This window comes from Colletotrichum higginsianum, chromosome 2 (genome assembly GCF_001672515.1).
Source record: "Colletotrichum higginsianum IMI 349063 chromosome 2, whole genome shotgun sequence".
Lineage (NCBI taxonomy): Eukaryota > Fungi > Ascomycota > Sordariomycetes > Glomerellales > Glomerellaceae > Colletotrichum > Colletotrichum higginsianum.
This window is the reverse complement of record NC_030955.1, coordinates 3189761-3210719: the sequence shown is the minus strand read 5'-3', so window position 1 is coordinate 3210719 and position 20959 is coordinate 3189761. Positions and strand designations below refer to the sequence as shown.

The 20959-nt window shown below is 55.2% G+C and overlaps 6 protein-coding genes across 6 annotated transcripts; 2 read left to right on the top strand and 4 right to left on the bottom strand.

Annotated features, from left to right (window-relative positions):
• Positions 1–17: 17 nt before the first annotated feature.
• On the top strand, positions 18–2537 carry CH63R_02684 (uncharacterized protein; the record flags this gene model as incomplete). Its single annotated transcript, XM_018297659.1, has 1 exon — positions 18–2537. One exon carries the CDS (start codon positions 18–20, stop codon positions 2535–2537), a length of 2520 nt encoding a protein of 839 aa, XP_018162475.1.
• Positions 2538–3372: 835 nt separating this feature from the next.
• Positions 3373–6437, bottom strand: CH63R_02683 (DNA ligase; the record flags this gene model as incomplete). Its single annotated transcript, XM_018297658.1, has 5 exons — positions 3373–3909; positions 3978–4746; positions 4802–5969; positions 6031–6161; positions 6298–6437. The coding sequence occupies 5 exons, from the start codon at positions 6435–6437 to the stop codon at positions 3373–3375; spliced, it is 2745 nt and encodes a 914-aa protein (XP_018162474.1).
• Positions 6438–6900: 463 nt separating this feature from the next.
• Positions 6901–8380, bottom strand: CH63R_02682 (Pyruvate dehydrogenase E1 component subunit alpha; the record flags this gene model as incomplete). The annotated part of the gene is made up of 4 exons (XM_018297657.1): positions 6901–7409; positions 7467–7921; positions 7991–8124; positions 8243–8380. The coding sequence occupies 4 exons, from the start codon at positions 8378–8380 to the stop codon at positions 6901–6903; spliced, it is 1236 nt and encodes a 411-aa protein (XP_018162473.1).
• A 1003-nt stretch (positions 8381–9383) lies between these two features.
• CH63R_02681 (WD domain-containing protein) lies at positions 9384–11638 on the bottom strand (the record flags this gene model as incomplete). Its single annotated transcript, XM_018297656.1, has 5 exons — positions 9384–9629; positions 9693–10047; positions 10101–10487; positions 10514–11109; positions 11171–11638. 5 exons carry the CDS (start codon positions 11636–11638, stop codon positions 9384–9386), a joined length of 2052 nt encoding a protein of 683 aa, XP_018162472.1.
• Positions 11639–16969: 5331 nt separating this feature from the next.
• Positions 16970–18220, bottom strand: CH63R_02680 (ZIP Zinc transporter; the record flags this gene model as incomplete). Its single annotated transcript, XM_018297655.1, has 2 exons — positions 16970–17156; positions 17211–18220. The coding sequence occupies 2 exons, from the start codon at positions 18218–18220 to the stop codon at positions 16970–16972; spliced, it is 1197 nt and encodes a 398-aa protein (XP_018162471.1).
• Positions 18221–19206: 986 nt separating this feature from the next.
• CH63R_02679 (Histone acetyl transferase HAT1) lies at positions 19207–20775 on the top strand (the record flags this gene model as incomplete). Its single annotated transcript, XM_018297654.1, has 3 exons — positions 19207–19225; positions 19287–19562; positions 19619–20775. The coding sequence occupies 3 exons, from the start codon at positions 19207–19209 to the stop codon at positions 20773–20775; spliced, it is 1452 nt and encodes a 483-aa protein (XP_018162470.1).
• Between the last annotated feature and the right edge of the window lie 184 nt (positions 20776–20959).

Genomic DNA, 20959 nt, shown 5'->3' with positions numbered 1-20959 from the left:
ACAGCGTACAGTTCACAATGGTTGCTATGTCTCAAAAAGAAGGCCTCATCGCGAGGTCGAGTTCGCCGCCGCCGGCGGCTCTTGAAAGGGTTCCGTCTGAAGACCCCGTGTATGGTGACGATGACCAAGACGACGCCCAAGCCGTAATGCAGCCTGCGTTGAGCGTTGCTGCGACCCGTCTTACTCTACCGCAAACATCCGCTGCCGAGAGGGCTGCTGCTTTGGAAAGAAAAAGATCGGCTGGTAACATATTTGAACCTGGTCCTTCGAGCAGTGATGATGCCGCCAGCTCGCCCGAGTTGACGCCCTTCCCCGACGAGATCCCTACCGATTTTGAGACGGAGCCGGAACTGCGCATATCCCAAGCACCACCCCGCAGACGACAATCGCAAAAGCTCCAGAATGCAAGGCCTGCCCCGAAGGATCTGCCCTCGCCCTGGCAGTCCAGTCCAAGAAACACCTTCTTCGTCGGCGGGGATGGCGAGGCGCCCAAGAACGCTCTCGAGTCCATATCATTTGGCCAGACAAGGCACAAACGCTCCTCTTCCACGGGAGCCGACGCGCTCAAGAGGTTTTCAAATGCCTTCTCCTCATTCCCGGCACCCTCCTCAATCTTCAATTCATTCTCCTTCTTCACCGCGGCCGCGGAGAGGGCCGAGCCCAAGTCGGCAGTCGACCAGCGGAAGCCAGCGCAGGCCCAGGGCGGAAGGCCGTATAGCAACACGGCTCCCATGTCCAGCGGTGCCAACGGACTTCCTCGATCGCAGACCATGTCCAAAGATGCGCCGGGGAACCGCCCTTCTGTGTCGTCAGGGAGGCCTTCCACCACAAGGCCTCGCGTACTAAGGAAAGTCACTTCGGATGATTCGCTCTTGTATCATTCTCTGTCCCGCACATCGTCAATCGGGGATGACGATGGCAGGTTTGACCACGTCAGGGAAATGGCGAATGTGAGAATGAAGGCGATCAAAGACAGTTTGCCCGAGAGACCCACGTTCAAAATGCCCAGCCTGCCCAAGCTGGGGTCGTCTCTGAAGCTAAACGAGGACGGAATGAGTAAGGCCGTACCTGAGGCCCCGGCACCAAAGGTTGACAACGACGGATCCTCGACCCTGGATCGGGTTCTGGAGACCTTGACTGGGGACATAGTCATTCTCGGCGGATATCGAGGCTCGATTCTGCGATCGGCGGAACCTCCGCATCACCAGCTGTGGGCTCCTGTCAAGATTGGGCTGAACATGAGGAAAGTCGATCTGGAGGTGGGCCTCGACCCCGAGGATGAGGAAACGATGGAGAAGCGCATCATCCCGTCAGGCATGCTGCAAAACATTGGTCCAATTGACATCTCCAAGAAGCTGTTCAAGAAGATTGGCGCCTGCGAGAACGTTCGGAAAGGAAAGCTGCGTTTGTGGGACTACGGCTACGACTGGAGACTGAGCCCTCATCTGCTGTCTCGAAAGATGATCGAGTTCCTGGAAAAGCTCCCGTCGAACCAACCGGGCTCCAAAGAGCCCAGGGGAGCGTTGGTCCTGGCGCACAGTCTCGGAGGCCTCATCACCCGTCATGTTGTCAACCAGAGGCCTGACCTCTTCTCCGGCGTGGTCTACGTTGGCACCCCTCAACGGTGTATCAACGTTCTAGGACCCCTGAGAGACGGCGATGCGGTACTCCTGAACGAGAAGATCCTCACTGCTCAGGTCAACTTCTCGCTCAGGACCACGTTCGTCTTCCTGCCCGATGACGGTTTATGCTTCGTCGACAAGGAGACGAAGGAGGAGTACAAGGTTAATTTCCACGACGTCAACGACTGGATCAAATACCGCCTTTCGCCCTGCATCGAACCCCCATTGCCGTCGCTGACTCCCAAGGAAAAGTCAACAACCTTTGGTTCTCTTCTGTCGGTCCGCAGCCGCAGCTCAAGCGAGAAGAAACAAAACCATACACTGTCGCCATCACTCGCTGACGCGGCGCGCAGGGCAGAGCTGGCCCGTGAAGGGAACATGAACCCGCAGATCGATGGTAACACTCCCAGCCAGGCCCCGATGACGAGGCCGTCACCATTTACCAAGGGGCCTCCCGGGACGCCGACGCCTGCCAACCGCGCCAGGAACCTCGCCTATCTCCAGCGCGTGCTGGCCGAAGTAAAGCAGTTCCGCGCCGAGACGCAATTTAACCCAGAACTCTCGCGAGCCAACGCCTACCCTCCCCTTGGCGTCATCTACGGCAAGGAGATCCCCACTGTGTACGCCGTCAAGGTTGCAAGCCGCGAGGCCATCGCCCACGCCGGTGCCTACGACGACCTCATCTTCCGCGCCGGCGACGGCGTCGTTCTCGCGCGCGAGGCACAGCTTCCCGAGGGGTACGAGCTGGTGCGCGGCGGGCGTGTCAGCACTGAGCGCGGGCACCTGACCATGCTCGGCGACATGCCCGCCGTTGGCAAGGCGTTGGAGGCCGTCGTTCGGGGCCGGCGGAAGGGTATCGGTCTGGGAAACGCGACCAAGGAAAAGCTCCAGAGGAGCAGCGTCGTTGAAAGCTAGAAGCTCATCTTCACCCGATCGTGCAGGCTTTGCCCGGCCGGGCTAGACAAGAAGCAATATACCGGGATGGAGGTCAGTGTCGTTATGCCCCGGTGCTGGGGCGTCTATACCGTAGCATTCGTTGTACAGTAGTAGAAGATTGTAGCAACAGGATCATGAACATGTGTTTTGTCTTCTTCTCCTATTCCAGAGACAACTAGGACAACGTCCGGAATCCGTGACGCAAATCTCTCGGGTACTCCATCACCCACATCTACGGCTGCACCGACGAGTGTTGTCGGCCAACCAGCGTCTGGACAACGTAGGAGAGCCGCAAGGGTGACTCGCACTCGTCTGCTCTCTTCTTTTCTTCCGTCTTCTCCCCGAATCCAGAGTCCAGCCAAAGGTGGGGGGGGGGGGGGGGCTTTCGGAAGCGCGATGACGAACTCGCACAGGAAATGAACGCCGCCGGGTCCGAGGCGCTTTTGCCGACTGCATATGCACAGGCAAAGCGAATCTGGACGGGGACTTCGATCGCTGGGCGTCCGAGGTAGTGTACACCTGCCCGTCATGAGACGCGCAAACCAGAACCAGGACTTGTGAGCACCGAGCGAAAACATGGGATTGTATGCGGGCAGGATCAAACTCCCATGTGTCGGATTCTTCTAATAGCCATGCTTACAAATTTCCCATTTCTTCCTTGCTTTCATCACCAACATGTCATGAAGCAGGCTCGGGAGGGGGAGCGACCGGGCATACACTCCCTTCATCTTCGCCTCTCCTGGATAAAAAACAAATAAACCATATAACAACGCCGTGAGCCGTGTTGATGATAGTGTATCGTACATCTCATTAGCTAATACTCGAAATCGTCATCCGCCGCGGGACCCTTGCTCTTGGTCACACTCTCCTGCTTGCGGTACATCTCGGCCACCTGGCGGCTGGACGTAGCTTCGTCGGGCTTCTTGTCGTCGCGCACCTTGATGAACCGCGGGAATCGTAGACTGATGCCCTTCTCACCGCCTGGGTCGACACCCTCCTTGCAACCGGCCTTGTATCGCGGGCTTAGCGTCAGGTCAGCCGTCTTGACCTCCCAGACGTAACGCGGCTCGAACCACACGTCGGGCTGATGTTGCCCACCCGAGGAGTGTGCGTAAAACGGTTTGGGCCGGTCAATGACTATGTCCGAGAGCTGCGTGTGCAGCTCCTCGAGGACGGCCTCGGAGAATCCTGTACCGATATTGCAGACAGTTTCATACGACTCGGACGAAGGGTTATAACATGCAAGCAGGAACGCGCCGTAGACGGATGTACGCTTGCCTTTGCCGTGATATGCGCCCAGCACGACGAGATCGAGCGAGTCGCCGATGCCGCTGAGGTAATCCTTCTTGATCTAGAAAACATGCCGTCAGCACGCGACAAGATGTGACGCATATTGGTCGCGGGGTCAAAGCGGCCTACCTTGAGCCAGTTTCGACTTCTCTTGCTGGGCTCGTACCCGCTCTCTGAGCCGTCCAACATCTTGACCATCAGACCCTCGCAGGATGCCTTGACGCTTTCGTCGAGGAACACTTGGATCTGCTCCAGCTCCTGCCCGTCCATGTGCGTGGCGAAGGAGAATTCGCCCTCTACGGGCTGGAAGGCATCCTCGAGAAGATCGCGACGTTCGCGGAGTGGCCTCTCAACGATGGCCTCCCCATTGAGATAGAGTAAATCAAAGGCGAACACGCACACCTTGACCTTGACATCCTCAATCTTGACGTCCTTCTTCTTACGCGTCATCAATTGCTGGAATGGTAAGACCTTCTTTTCTTCGACATCCCAGGCAACCGTCTCACAATCCAGCACGAAGCTCTTTGTGTCTTCTTTAACCCAAGTGTGTAGTTTGGCGAGAATATCAGGGTACTTCTTTGACAGGTCCTCGGAATTTCGAGAAAAGATGGAAGCTACTCCATCTGCCGCAGCCTTCGTGGCACCCGGCAGAGACTGACTGATCTCCTCGTCGGCAGACTTGGCCACATAGTGGATTTGGGCTCGTTCGCCGTCGTATTTGTACTCACATGTGAAGGTCTGGTCCTCGAAGCGGTCCAGCACCTCGGTGATAGCCTTCGTTGGCTTGGCCAACATGGGCTTGAGAGGCACTCCAGGCTTGAGCTTGCAATGTTCCCGAAGGTTCATGATGCCGTGCTCCACCATGGCGGGTATGATGACATCGTAGCTCGGAAGTTCACTACCAAGGATCAGCATCACGTTGGGGCGTCGAATAGAAGGAGGGTGGAACATACCTGTACACCGTCTTGAGAATGGCCTCCGCCTGCTCCACGTCTGTAGTCTTGGGCACCTGACCCTTGGCATCTGCCTCGTGAAATGCCACAGCTTGAGCTAAAGAGACAAGGACAGACTTCTCGGCCAAGCCTAAGCGGAGCTTGCCCTCGAGGAATCGAACAAGATATTTGGCTTCGCTGGGGCCACCCTTGTCCTTGCTGATGTCCACCTTTCCAGAGGAATGCGAATCAGCTGCCGACAGTAGCTTCTTGATAGCGTCCACTTTGCGACCTTGAGCACCGTTGCCGGAAACAGTAGCGATACCCATCAGACCCTTATGCACGCCACTGATCGTCAAGGGTTTGGGCTTGAACATAGTGGGCTGTGTTGATCGACTCTTGACGGCGACGAGACCAAGATCTCCAATCTCTTTCTGATCTTGCTTGATGACGGCAAGACTGCGACCTGTTGTCTCGCCAATGGCTTTCATGATGAGAGACTCGCCGATTCCTAGCTCGATACCGGCATAATCAGGAGCTAGCTTGTTGATCATTAGGAGGACGGTAGGAAGCAGATCGTCGGGGGTCAAGCGCAGGACCTGTCGAAGGAACAGCGAGCAATGGGCCATGATTTCAAGCCGCTTGGTCGTGAGCTCGATTAGAGAGAAGGTGGTGCAGAGCGCGGCGTAAGGAACCGGTTCGCCTTGTTTCCAGTCTGGGTACGGGTCTTTGGTCTGCGTTTTGAGTCTCATCTGTACCTTCTCCAGTGTCTTCTTCGCTACCGCAGGCTTGATATCCTCTTCGTCGTCTTCAGCTAAATCGTCTTCGGACGCAGATTCTGTTGCCTCCTCTTTCTCGTGTTCAACGACCACCGTAGGCGAGGGAGACTTGGAAGCTCTCTTCGAACGAGAAGAATCGGGTGCGTCCGCCTTGGCCTTGACAGCCTTCGTTGGTTTCAAAGGGCTACTCTTTTTGGTCCTCGAGGCCTTGGGCGACCCTACGGACGACTTGGCTGGAACTTCATTCATCATTTCGTCCTCTTCCTCTTCCTCAACGATACGTTGACGAACTCTGCGGGGCCTCTTTGTGGCAGGTTCGTCCTCTTCATCTTCCTCAGTGGTCTCATCCTTGACTTTCGGACTCGATGCCTTGTTGGCGGGACTCGGGCTTCTGGTTCGTTTCCTGGAATCTGCACGCGAGCCATTAGCAAGGTCTTTTATAACAATTCATTTGCCTTTGCCTAGACACACTTTCTTTCTTGACTGCTGCGTCTGGAGCATCCGCCTTCCTTTCGACCGCCTTCTTGGGCGCTGCCTTGGTAGCGAAGCTGAGCTTGCTTTGCTGCGGCTCGGGCCTGGAGCCTTTTGCTCCAAAGAACTTGCTGCAAGATATTGTTAGCAGGCAACCCCAACCACCACCCAAATAGCTGTGAAGATGGAGATCTAAAGCAACCATGGTGGCTTGAGGAGAATTGCCCCTTTACACACCCCAGTGTTGTCTGCGAGGGTTTGACGTACCCCAGTGTCGCCTGCTTCGGCGGCATTGTGATGCGTGGTTGAATATAAACAGTGAAGAGTCGAGTATCGTTGCAAAAGGCCGCCGCCCTGAGTACGTTCCTGCGAGGAATTGGGCTGCTTAAAAGGCGGGCGCAGGCCATGGAAGGTTGTCGGGTGACTTTTGGGGATGCTTGACGCGCTAGGCAGGCGCGTTCGCTGCCCTTAATTGAGCCCGTCGCGACGCGATAAGTGAAGTAGACTATAGGATCCACTTAAATTTAGGCAGGTACCTAAGTAGATAGGCAGAAGTCTGCTTAACTACTTACCTACCTACTACCTACCTACTTAGGGAGGTATTGGATATACGTACTAATTGGGTTTAAGCATCAGTCACAATCACGGCGAAAACTGAACACTCTGCGCTAAACTTTGTCATGTCCAAATTGTACTTCACTTTTGTTGGGCACATTTCACTCCTTGTAGGAATGCGCTTTGTTTAACCAGGAGGATATCTGCAGACCCCGGCCATGTTCAGATTGTGACCACTTCACCCTCTCTAGCTAGTAGGTATTGTACAATAGGACAGGAAGGTTAAGAGACAATTATTCGTCATCGGGAAGACATTTAGTGGAAGTAGTAGGTCTCGTCAGGGGTGCGGCCGCGGATAAACTCAGGCTCAGTGCCGGGGACGTAGATATCCTCGTAGAGGATCTTGGGGGTGGTGTCGGGGACGGCCATGGCCTCCGCGGCGGCAACCTCCTCGTTGACGAAGCTACGGGCCTCCTTGTCGATGGTCTTGAGCTCGTCCTCAGTGACGACCTCCCAGTCAATGATCTTCTGCTTGAGACCGGCGATGGGGTCGTTGGTGGAACGCATGCGCTGGATCTCCTCACGGGTACGGTAGGTGGTACCGGGGTCGGACATGGAGTGACCACCATACCGGTAGGTAACGTACTCGAGGACGAGGGGTCCGTTCTCGGCAACGGTGTAGTCCTTTCCGTACTTGACGGCGGCCTTGACGGCGAGGACATCCATGCCGTTGACCTTCAGACCGGGAATGTACTGACCACGCTTGTAGTAGTCCGTAAGGGCGGAAGAGCGGGCGGCAGCGGTACCCATACCATACTTGTTGTCTGGCACCTCCAATTAGCTCGGCACGTCAATTGCCTTGATGGTTGTCTCAAACTTACTCTCGCATCCGAAGAGAGCGGGCAGGTTCCAGAGCTTGGCCATGTTGAAAGCCTCGAAGACCTGGCCCTGGTTGCTGGCACCGTCACCGTACAGGATGACGGAGGCGTTCTTGCGGCCGGTGTACTTGTGGGCAAAAGCGAGACCGGCGCCGACTGGCACCTGTGCACCGACGATACCGTTGCCGCCGTAGAATCCCTTGGCGAACATATGCATGGAGCCTCCCTTGCCGTAAGAGATACCCTCGCGGCGCCCGAGAAGCTCGCCGATGATGGAGCGGACAGTGCCGCCGCGCATGTAGGCGAAACCGTGGCAGCGGTAGGCGGTAATCAGGTCGTCCTCGCGGGTAAGAGCATGCTCGATACCAACGGCAACAGCCTCCTGACCGGTAGACAAGTGGCAGAAACCACGGATCTTCTTCTCCTTGTACAATCGGTCGGCGGCCATCTCGAGTTGTCTGGGTGAGGTCAGTTACCAAGTTCCATGTGGCAATCTTTCTCATTGCAAAGGCAAGACTTCACCATACCTGACGACAACCATGTCCTTGTACATCTGCTTCAGCTCCTTCTTCGTGACATCGAGAGTGTACGGCGGGGGGTCGAGCTGGTACGTCTCGAAGCTCTCATCGCTCAGAGTGATCTGGAAAGGCTCCTCATCGGACTAAAATGGCGCTGCACGTTAGCAATGCGCAATTGAAAATGTTCACCGAGCCCAAATAAATGGTCCTTGTCGCAGTGGATTCGACGGAGGTGGCGGCGGGAAAAGAGCGCAAACTGACCTGCGGGACTCCCTTCTCGAGGGTTGCCGACGCAGCGTTGGTGGTGACAGACCGGGACGCAGCAACAAAAGTAGCCGGGGTGCGAGTGCGAGTGCGCAGAGGCACCGCTCGGTTTAACCTGATCGCGCGGGAGAACATCGTGGGGGTTGGTGATGATGGAGCCTCCGGACGATGAACGTGAAGGGTTCGGGGGAAGGAGGGTGATAACAAATTATTTGGTCGCTGGAGCTCCGAAAAATCGCGGCGTTGGTTGGGAAGGGAGCTGCTGCTTGTTGAAAACTGCTAGTCCCAAGATGGCTAGCGGACTACCACGTGACCCTGCCTCAACGGGATTTAGGCGGTGCGCTGCGCTTCGAGGTGCAGTGAGTGACTTTGGCGGGCCCGACTTTCACCGGTCGGTCCTATTCTCTATCGGCCCCATCGAGTTCCAGATCGCTATTCACTAGACTAGAAGGCGGCATTCGGAGATAACAAGGAAACAGAGCAGACGACGAGGACCAATCGCCGCAAACGCCCAGACTCCCCTACAGAGCATTCAAAACAACTTTAGGTATGGGCACATTTGACCGGCCAGACTTGTCGTTCCGCTCAAACTGCTCCCACCTCATGCTCACGCTACCCAGGTAGTCGTCTCAGATAGTGAGTTCATCGACACTCTTTTTGATGTAGTATATAGCTCTACAAAACGCTACCACGGGGTATATTAAGACGCGGCCCGGCCGACCGCATGCGCTTAGTTGAGCAACGCTAAAGCCCTGAAGTCTTCATGACCAGAAACCCAGTTGTCCTGCCGTTCTAGACCCACGATTCAAACAAATTCTCTCCACAATGCTGTCAACCCTATGCTGGCCGCCCTTTCAAATGCATACGATGCTTCCAGACCAACGCCAAAAAGACGACGCCCTTGTCTTCGTGGGCCTCACCCGTCTATTCTCAGTAGCGCTCTCGATGAACGAGCCATGTCGGCTAACCCCCGATCTCGCCAACCAGCCATTGTGGATACAACGCCTTGGTGATGCTCTCATAGCAAAACGCCCGTTCAGTGCAAACGCAACTCCTGATGTCTAATGCAGGGTGATACTTGTCGCCAGTCATACCCCAGGGACACTATGCTGCCGTAGAACCCAGAAGCCAAGTTAGTTTAGTCATCATGAAAGAAAGTCTTGTTGCCGCCCTGAAGCGGGGCTGTGGATGGTCCAGCGTCTCTCATATCGACATCCTGGCTGCCGACCGCTTCCCGACTAGGACCTGCGACTGCCGGCTGTGATTGTCTGTAGTCGAGCTGCATGGCACTCATTGGCCGATGTGGCGCCTCTTGCAAGACTCGCTGTTGGAGAGAGAGTGGACGGTCGTACAGTACGTCCTCGGGGGGGGAGAAGGACCAAACCTGAAGGCGTGTTTGGTCAGCACCGATGCGGCTGTACTGGTCAGGCTAAATGGGTTGGCTTACCTCCATCACGGTACGGTTTTGCCGCAAAGCAAGTGCCACGCACTTCTCATCCTCGAAAGCTACCCTCCACACAGCCTCGCCTTGGGCTATGAGCTCCCGAACCAAGTGGCCTGTCTTCAAGTCCCAGATCTTGACTCGGCCATCACTGCCTCCACTGACGACCCGCGTATCGTCAAATTGCAAGCTGGTCACGCTGTTATCGTGTGCAGCAAGTCGATGAATAGGGCACATCTTCTCCAGCGACCAGACTCTGACTGAGCCATCGGAGCCACCGGTGACGAGAGTGTCTCCGCGCATCTGCAGCTGACCGACGAGGGACGTGTGGCCCTGTAGAATGGCCAAGCACTCACTAGACCTAGTTAGCATGCCAATAGTCATGATGCCGTTCTATGTGTGCAAAATACTGACGCTGTTCTTGGGTCCCAGATTCGCACATTGGTGTCCAGACTACCAGTCACCACTCTCTTGCCATCGAAGGCGATGGCATAGATCTGGCTGAAGTGACCTTGTAGCGTCTGGATGCACCGGCCCTCTGAAATGCTCCAAACCTTGGCCATGGTGTCGTAGCTGCCGGAGACAACAATGTCCCCCTTGATTTCCAGGCATCGCACGCTGGCACCGTGGCCAACGAGCACGTTTCTGCACAGCCCGGTCCGGATATCCCATACTCGAAGCGTCGTATCGCGCGAGCCCGATATCGCCGTGTTTGCGTCGGACATCTTCAGGCAACGAACTGTCGATGTGTGCCCTCGAAGGGTGTGGAGGCATGCCCTGTCTATGTTAATGATCACAAACCTGCATCGGTGCGAGCCTTTACTTACCCTGTGGCCAGGTTCCATACTCGCACATCGCGATCGCATCCACCGCTGACCAGAATGTCTTCCCAAGGGACCATCGCCCATACGCCCATAACATGGCCCTGCAGAGTACGTTGCTGATTGCCCTTGGTGTCAAACACGTGGATCTTGGCGTTATCAAGAGCCACGATGATGTACTTGGGCGTTAGATGGAGGCTCGTGACGACACCACCCTCTTGGGTTATGTTCCTTGTCGTACTGGTACCGCCAGATCTCCAGGCTGCCTCGACAAGATACCGTTGCTTGAAGTGCGACTTGTAGGATCTCATCTTGGGTCGCGCATTTCCAGAACCGTCGAGGCTGCGAGATCCCGAAGCATGAGCCGTCATTGGTAGAGCGCCTGGAAAGCTGCTGCTGGCGTATTCATCCCCCCACAAAGACTGAGCTCCAGGCCGTAAGCCGCTTCCCATCGATATCGAGACCTCTGACAAGCGTCTGCCATAGTCATGTTTCACGCAAAGATTCTTCCATGTCATGTCATCGCTCAACAGGTCCCGCCACCTCCTGGAAACTTGCGAGGCACGAGCTAGCACCTTGGGGTCGTCGATGAAGGAGAGAATCTGGAGTAGCAGTGTCAGTATCCAAGTCCCATGGGCCATTGATTAATAATTGAACTCTTACACGTAGGCATAGCTCATCCGGAAGACTGGTAAAGGGGTCCTTCTTGAGAAGAGGACTGACGAACTGATGAACGAAGCTCAGCTGTTGGCTTGTGCACATGTTCAGGAGGTCGGCCAAAAGGCGGGTGCGGTGAGGGCCGCCCGAGTTCTTAAAATGATGGCGCACTTTGGCCAGGAAGAAGTCCTCGTCATCAGCGGCATCGCTCCAGTCGAGTTGACGGTGAGAGGGGCCAGGGGAGGCTGCTGGTGTGGGCGGGGGAGGCGGCGAGCCGGTCAACTGCTGATCAAAGTCTGCGGCGGGGGTTGTCATGCTCGGTGTTGGAGGGCCTCTCATGTGTCCTGGTCGCTGGGGCATCTTGTCGAGCCTTGAACTGCTAGGGGCTCCGCCGGTGTTGAGCGTCATGTCGTCGCTGAGCATGCTCCCTCTTCTTTCAGAGAAACTCAGTGGTCTGTTGTCGTAGCCGGCCATATCGAGTTGTGTTGGGGGACAATCGCACTTGGATCGCAGTGTGGTTGTCGGGGCGGTCGAGGTGTCAAGTCGGTCGAGAAGTCTGGATTCGCTACCGGGCGCTCATTAAACGATCCAACTTTGATCAACTCAGATTTTCGACAAGTAGCGCAAGTGTAATAGACCCAGGTTCAAGTTTTCGGCGAGGATTTGCGAGCGAGGGCTGGCCAGCCGTACGAAACGGCGTAGCAAATCGTTGGTCTTTGCAAATGAGTGCGACGGCGTCCGCTGGCCTCGGGCAAGTTTGGCGATGTCGATGGTTTCGGCGAGACGGCAACGGCGGGGTGTCAGAGATCCGTGTGCCACAGGGTGAGGCGATGGCACGTCTCCTGTGTGGAAGCGACTCTGTCGATTAGGAGACTTGGATGATGGTCTGTTCCTCGTTGAGACCGGGGCGAAGAGAGCGAGAGGGTATGGCGGCGGCGTTGCAGGATGGTGGTGTACTGTGATATGGGGCCAGCGGGAGACGGGAAGCTTAACAATCGGAGGTGTCAAGCGGAAAGCGTGGGTCGTTTGGGCCCTGTAGTGTGGAATGCACAGGGCGAATCACACAATGGAAAGTGGATTGTTCGGTGGTTTCGGAAGATTTCGCTTGATTGACGCCCAAATGCCTTTTGGACCTCCCTGCAATGTAATGTCTTGTCGTTCTTGGTGGATGTTGACGAAGGGAAGCAAGGAGGAGAGAAGGCGGAGGAGGCGAAAGACGGATAGGATTGGAGGGGAGGAAGTCAGCCGTCAAGTGTTTGTCGGCTGGGATTGGGGATTTTGGAGGAGGAAAGTGGGAGGAGAGGAGAGATGAGATAGGCCGGAGCAGGCGAGGTGAGGAAGGAATGGCTCCGGGCGAGTCCCCTGGCTGGCGGGTGTGAGAGGAGAGGACTAGGGAGGTACAGGTGTGTGCGTGCGTGTGTGCGTGTCTAAGATGGTGGTGGACCGGGCAGGGAAGGGAAAAGAAGGGGGAAAGGACCAAGACCTGGGAAAAGCCAGTCAGCGAGCCACAGCGACAGACACCGTGGAGGAAGAGTAAAGTAAGGTTAGCGCAGAGGCAAAGCAGGGTGCCTGGTTGTGGACAGGTAATTAACTAAGCAAAGTCAGTCGGCGGAGTCGGTAGCCTGTACTTTAGGTGATGGCCCTTGTTTTCAGGGAAGAGAAAAAAGATACAGAGAGAACGACGGGAAGGGGAAGGGGAAGGGGGCAGCCGACCGGGGACTGCACTAAGAGAAGGTGCGCCAAAGAAGGCCTGGGCTTCAGGCGATGTGGGTTAGTTGTGCCAGTGCCCTTTGGGGATTAAGACTGGGGAAGAGCGCCAGCCGCACAAACGGGTAGGCAGGTCACTGTGCATCCATATTTCTTTCTTTGTCTTTGTGTGAGTAAGTTCTTTCACACTTCATAGACACATTGCTAGGTTGGTTGGTCGGTTGGTTCTTGGTGGAGTGGGGAGAGGCAGCAATAGAAAAGAATGAACAGAAGGAGCGTTACAAGACTATAGGATAGGTGATTAACCTCAGCGAGCTGGCACAGTCTGGAGGTGTCCAAGGTACGTATCTAATGAAGCAGGAAGGTAGTCCGTACCTTGCTTGAGGCTTTCTGCAACAACACAACCCGAAGAAGCCCCCAGAGAAAACCGTCGTCTCAACTTGAAGCACACAAAGACATGTGTTCCTATGCAGTCACACACCGCCTCCTATGATCAGCCCAGCCAGCATCTTTTCCCTCCATCTCTCCTACACCTGGGTACTGTACATAACTCAACAGTCAGACACCAATCACTTAGACGCCAAACGGAGGCTTAAGCTTATGATTCCCAAGCACAACAAAAATTTATTCTGGGTCCTCTTCTAGCGCTGTTTCGGTCTTGCTAAGATGCCTGCGCTACGGCACTGTTCACCTCTCCCCACCACACAGCACCGACATCTGACACTTCAGCTGATCTGACAATCCACTTTGCTACCTAATTCAAGGTAGCAGCAACAACAGGAACAGTATGTCAACAGCATTGAGACAGGCCCTGCTTACTTTGATTGAACTACAGGAAAATGTCGGACTTACTTTTCTTCTTCGGCGTTGGCCTCCACTAACGCCACCTGCTTTCAATGGTCCGTCTGTGTTGTTGTTTGGCGGTGGTGGAAACGGTGTAAACGGAATGACCCCCGGCTCTGGGACGGGAGCCAAGCATGGCCCGCAAGCGTCCGTTCTCACCTCAGACCCCGCCGGCATCGTCGTTCGAGAGGACAATCAGACACTGACATCGACACCGAAGACGATATTATGCGTACCGTCAAGGGAACCGGGTGTCTGGCAGGTTGCCGCCGTTCTCTGATAAAGGCTGTCTTGTAAGTTTGAGAAAGACATTGGCACCGTTTGCAGATTGATGGCATGGTACTGAAAACTGTGCCTGGTCAACATTCGATGGCACAGTCGCCTTCATCGACCGCCGTTGTTGTTGCCTCTCCCATTCCGAGTACCAGCTCCTTTGCATGCAACACGTTGGGGCCAGAGCGAACCTTTCCATTCCCCAACTTTCGGGTCTATTGTTTGTTTGCTGCTATCCAGCTCGAAAGCGGTCTCACATATTTGTTGGTGTTGCTGCAATCAAGAAACCGCACATTTCTCTCCCGGGGGGGGCCTGCAGGGTCCGAGTTAGCGGCGCTTACATTGCGCTAGTGCTCTTCTTCGGAGTGGGTATTCATGACGTCGATCGATTATTTCAAGCAAAGGCGCAAACGAGTCTGGGTGCAGACCCAAGACAGAGACAGACCTGTCCCTCCTTACCGGCTTCTATTCTGCTATTCGAATTTGCTCATCATCGCTACATTGGCTTGGTCTCTCTGGTTTCTGAAGGGCAAAAAAGTGAATGACCAGCATGGACCGGTTTTCATTGCCGTTCTCCAGCCAGTGCACATTGCATGGAGACACCTAGATGGCGCAGTAGGAGAGTCTCCGCTTGGCTTGTTCTTCCCGACAATACATACGCTAGCCGATGGCCATCGCGATGGGTGCGCCGAATGCCAAGTTGGGGGCAGCCACAGCCGCTCCCCTGACCTTTGAGCATGGCTTCACATCACGCTCAAGGTTTCACCAAAGCCATGCTGCAAAAACATAGTGATCTAGGAAGGAACCGACATCCATCGATGAGGGGCGGTTGCGACGAAGAAGACTGATGTTCTACCTGACTTGCTATCGTTCAGCGCAGTTGGGAAATAGACTTCGACTTCTTCGTCATCGGCCATGGCCGACATGACCAACCACTGCACGGGTATCTGTACTTGTCCAAGCGTTCGAATAGGATCCCGGTTCCATGCCGCAGGTCTTGTATATTTCTGGTCCCCGCTATGCACACTACGAATACCGGCCGACGACGATGTTCGAGCAGGTTGCAGAGAGAAAACGCAGTGCCAATGGCTCAAAAACATCCGTATTACATGGACATCTGGTGACGATATTGTCACACACACACCTTTTCTCTCTTCAACGGGAATAGATGAGTCAAGCACGCGTCGCTTACTGTACAAATCCGACCAAGTCAAGTTTTGTATCGGCCGCTGGGCGAAACCCCCTTCCCCAAATTGTTTTACTTCTTGCGGTCCTTGAGACGGCTTCTTCCACATCCCTGTTCTCCATAAATCGGAATGCCTTGCGTGCTAACCTCGTTGCGTGCTTCGCTTCGACAGTTCAGAGACTTTAAAAGGAGAGGGGAGGAAGAAGCAAAAAAAGCAAACGTACGTATCGCCATTTTGAGCAAACCGAGCCACTACCAACGACTACCACTGACAAAGGAAATCCAACTTGACACAATGCCAGAAAAGTAAAGGTCGCCTTGACTCTTCTCCACCTCCTAGTATCCTGCTGCTGTCTCCTACAGCAGGAGGAAAGGAAGAAACTGTAGGGGAGAGCTCTTCTAAAGGGCTATCGCAGGTTTGGAATAGGAGCAGAGACAGGATTAGGGATGGTGTTATTAAAGTTGGGATTGGATGTCTGTGAATAGCGACAGAACACTCACCGGCTTGAAAGGGTAGAGTCGCCCAAAAGAAACACCCAGCGTGGTCCAACGCGGCTGGCCGCATACTTAGCAGCCTTCATTCAGCGCAACCCCCAGTTCCCCTCACTTGCGACATTGGCGGCTTGGATGCCTCAGATCTGCCCCAGTGATACGACACAGGGGTACAATTTCGTCCTGCGCTCGGGCTCACTCACCTGGGCCAGCTGACCTTTTCAGAGCCCTTCTCGTCGTTCTAGGGGGACCAGCATAGTGTCTCCCTCCCTTGCTCTTGCCTCTGCGGACTGCAGACTATACAAAATTGGGAAGAGGTGGGAGGGGGGCAACAATGCCACTGTGCCTATGGGATGATCTGTGTTTGAAAAACAATACGACATCCATCTGCATACCTTTTATTTGTCTTCCTTTTCTTTCCCTTTCGGCCGTTGCGGATTGACCTGCCAGCAGACATGCACAGGGGTCAGGTTTTGCAGATACTGTCATCCCTCAGTAGTGTCGGAGGCTAAAAGTTGCCGATATCTCGCGCCAAACAGACCAAGCACGTAAGAGGTAACAGGTATATGTACTCTGTACAGTATCCGCACACTGCTTTTTTCTTCAAAGATGGTCGACCCACCATCCGCAGCCAAGGGGCATGTAGCGCTTTTGAGGGCCACCGAGGCGCTGAAAACGCCATGCGTTTGCTTGCCAAGCGAATGCGATTTAGATGCCCACCAGCTCCTTCTCCCCTCTTCCGTTCCTAAGTCCTGCTCTCTACCGCGCCAGGAGCGCCTCGACGGCTTGCCAAGGTCGTCGTACCAACTTGAAACACCCCGATGAGAAAAACCTAGCTCAACCTTTCGACGCTCGGTCGTCGTTCGACAAGGGCGCCCAACCACTCTTGGCCAGGAGCTCTTCTGTGCTCCCGTCGATTTCCCTCAACGTCGTGGACAAACACGTAGTCACTTCACAGCCCTCGAGCCAGTCAGCTGTCGTTTCTGGAACGACGCGCAAAGAAGCTTTCGGCCTTCTTTTTACGGTTTATAGCCAATGAAAGTGGAGAGGCACGGCAGCGGCACAGACATCGAATCGAGAGCACAGATAGAAACTTAGAAATACACCGTCTGGACCTTTTTGAGGTCCAGTAGGGAGGGAACCCAACTTGCGGAAGTCTATACAATCATCATCGTCATGTGCCAGGAGGGCCTGGCTTCATCGAAGTCTTGATTTACACTCGTACAGGGAAAGGAGCCCGGACACTGCCTGTCATCTGGGCTTCTGATGCCGGACTTGCAGTCACACTTTCCGCCGAGTCTTGCTCAATGGTGGTGTCCAAACTGCGTGAGGAGAGGCAGGAGCATGCCGGCAACTGTCGCAAAGGTATCACGCATCTGCGGCTGCTGCTGTCCTCGTTGAACGCTGCCTCCTTCCGAGTAGCCGTTCATCCCACTGTGTTCATGCTTCGGGGAGCTGCCGTCTTCCTGCATGGCATGCATTGCGACAAAACTGGCCCGTTGTCAGTTGCTGGTCCAAACGTCTGGCCTCGTTGGTTTGACTTACAGGAACGTTCCGGCGGAGAAGAGCAGAAGCATGCCGGTCCACCACTGACCCGACTCCCCCTCAAAGTTGCCGCCGCCCAGGATCCTGATAATCGCCCACGTGCTGAGAGCCCCGAAAGGTGCAGCCAAACTAAAGACGATGAGGTGCCCCCGCGCCGTCCGCTTCGATAGCCCCTGCTTGAGGAGAACCGATGTCAAACCAAACGCTGCTGGAGCCTTGTGCACCATGATGGCAACAAAGATGATCAACCCCAGCTTGGTATTGGATGTCGAGGTCGACGCTCCCATAGCGATGCCGTCTGCCGCGGCGTGGATGACCAGACCAATCGTCGTTGCGAGGCTTCGTGACTGCTTCGGCGGAGGCGCCAGGGTGCCGAGGAAGCCTTCCGTCTCCTCGCCCCCGATACTCGCTGACCCGCCCAGGTTATCCAGGCTGACGTGGCGCATCTGCGGCTCGGACTGCATCCGGTCCGTCGCGTGCCGCGGCAGTCTGTCGATCAGGAACATGAGGACAAAGCCGAGAATCATGGACAGACCGATGTAGAACGTCGGCACCTCATTGTGATTCTCTTCGTCATGGTGGGGTTCGGGGCCCGGGGCGCTCTTCTGAGGCTGGTCGTGGTCGTGGTCGTTGTCTTGGTCATGGCCGTGTTCGTCTTGCTCCTCTCGATTGCGCAGCGTTGGAACGACCTCGGCATCTCGGGCGAGCGCATGGAGCTCCTCCTCCATCCTCGTAGACCCCGCGGCAGTTGCTACTTGTGGGACGTTGTCGCCTGCCGCCCACCGCACACCGAGCATCCCTTGCTTGCCTGCCGCATCCAGCAAGCTCCTCTTAGCATGCGAGTGTCCACCAGTTGTTGTGACAGCTTCAATGCCTTCGGGTATAATCACAATCATGGATGTTCCAACCAGGATGCCGACGCCCACGCTGGATATCAAGCGAAGTTGCGACTGAGTGAGGGCTATGGCGAGTGGTAATGAACCGGCGAAGAAGGACCTGGTCCGCGGCATCCCTTGTCAGTATACGGATCGTTCGGGGCAGGGTAGCTGGTCATTTGCTTCATTCCCTTGATGGGCAAGACTCGGGCCATTTCGCTTGAGGAACAACCTACGCCAGGGCCATTACCGCCTGTTTCGTCGCAAAGGAATATGTTAGCTTTTTATATCATGCATAGAGGTCTATTACACAACCAGGAGCCCAAAAGCCCTAACACATAAATGAAGGAAAAAAGTACATACGCTCAGCAAGAGCAGCAACAGTAGCCCTCCCATTCTCTAGGGGAAAACGCCGTCGACCGTGCGAGGGGAATTGGTGAAATGGGAGGAGGAAGGGCGAATTCTGTCGAGAGCTGTAGAATCACACCAGCATGTCTGATACTATATGTATGGTCAACGAACGGGGATTGAGATAAGTGGCCAGCGAACGCAAAGGGTGGAAATGTCTAGCTCTCGAATCTCAGCTTCAGGGAGAATTCCGTCGAGGTAGGAGCTGAGCTGGCTCTCAAGGTGCACTAGGCACAAACCATTGGTCATTGGTTCTTTTTCCTCCCTGGCCTTCTGAGGTGGGCCCCCCAATCGCGCCTTGTCACCCCATGTCGTAATGCCCGGTGGGTCCTTCCCGTCCCTCTTACTGCGAAGACAACTGGAACTAAGTCTTTCCAGTGCTAGCGCCCCGGGCCGATGGCAGCCTATTAAGCTGCTTCCTCTTAACTGCATGAACCACTTAATCGCGTCTCTGTCGCGAATCCTTTGGCGCGCGTCACTCACACTAAAGGCTCTGATCGCAAAGGAGACCCGGTCAAGTAGGTAGGAGCATTGAGACCTAAGGTAAGCAGCCATACGAGATCGCACTGTTTCAACTACCTCACTCAGACAAAGAGTTTTCCTTCTAAGCTCTTCATTTCGAACCACCGGGCAATCCCACGACACTGTCTGCAACCACGACACGTTATCTTCCAGCACCTTGCCCAAGAGTTCCGGCTTACAATCTCAACAGCATGGCTGAGACTGATGAGTGTACGCTCCCCCAACACTCTCGATTATTTGCTGTCGTAACAACTACTGACTGGTATTGCAGGGTCGGCGAACGCCACCGAGTCACTCAACATTAGCCTGATCGCTCCTGCTCTTGGGGCCACGAAGACGATTGCTTCCTTTAATCCTAGGTTCACCTACTCCATCTTCGGCGACGATGAGCGCATTTTTGGATACAAGGACCTCAAGATCGACCTGCGCTATCGCACCTTTGACATGCGACCGAACGTCAAGGTGTTCTACGGCAAGAAGTTTCAGTCTGTTGGCGAGACGGAGGCTGCGGATGTCGATGCTATACTGAAGGAGCACCTGCCGCTAGGTGTGTAGAACCGCCACCGCAAACAAATCCGAGTCGCTGACCTTGATGCCTTACAGTCGCCTTCCAGTCTGCACGCGAATTTAACTCGGGTGCCCAGAGCCAACCTGACGGCTGGACCCCTCCTGGCGCCCTCCATTCTAGCTTTGAGGCCCAGGATGGTACATACGAGGTATGGAAGGGTAGCCTCGCGGACCCTGCTGTTCGCCAGATCGTCACCCGCGTCGAGGCTCTCGTTCCCATGTTCATTGAGGGAGGTTCATACATCTCTCGCGAGACAAACAACGAAGAGGACCCCTGGAAGGTCCCCGAGGACGCCAACAGGTGGACTGTCTTCTTCCTCTATCGCAAACAAGCGTCGGCAGAGATGAGCGACAAGCCCTCATACACCTTCGTCGGCTACGCGACTGTCTACCGCTTCTTTTGCTTCCGCCCGCCGACCCCTCCTTCATCCGAATGGGATCTGCCAAAGGAGGAGTTTGACCTGCTTGAGGAGCTGCCCTGCCGCTCGCGGCTTTCCCAGTTCCTTGTCCTGCCGCCCTTCCAGGGCAAGGGCATTGGTGCTCGTCTGTATAAAACCATCTTTGAGCATTACTACAACAAACCGCAGACCTTAGAGCTGACCGTAGAGGATCCCAACGAGGCCTTTGACGACATGCGCGACCTGGCCGACCTGACGTTCCTGCGATCGCTGCCGGAGTTCGGCAACGTCAAGATCAACACCAGCATCGCCCTCCCCAAACCTCCCAGCGGCACCGTCCCCAAGGATCTGGTCGACCAAGAGCTTCTTGGAACACTGCGCCAGAAGACAAAGATTGTAGAGCGTCAGTTTAAGCGCCTGGTCGAGATGCAGACCATGTCTCAGCTGCCCGCGTCTGTGAAGGTTGGATTTGGCGAGGAGCAGAGGGCCAGGCCGACAAAAGAGGAGAGCCATCACTACCGCCTGTGGCAACTGTTCGTCAAGCAGCGCCTGTACCGTCAGAATGCCGACGTTCTTGGCCAGTTGGACCAGTCGGAGCGTTTGGAGAAGCTTAACGAGGCCCTGAGCAGCGTCGAGCTTGAGTACGCCAGACTGCTCGACTGGCACGCTCGCTGGGAGAAGAACGTGGCGGCTGCCTCTGCTGCCGGCGCCGAGGGCACTGGCAGCAAGCGCAAGTCGGTAGACAGCGCCGAGGACCAGGGTGCGAGCAAAAAAGTCCGTATCGAGGATGCCTAGCCTGTCTGTGACCGTTATTAAATTTGAGACGCCGGGGCGGGCTGTGATGAGGGAACCGGATTAAGGAGTTTTACGGTGGTCTTCGAGACCTTTCTATTTTATTTTGTACTTCTACGCACCTTTGGCTACGGCCCGGTTGATACCACGTTTTCTCACGAGCAGGCCAAGCAAGGCCAGCTTATTG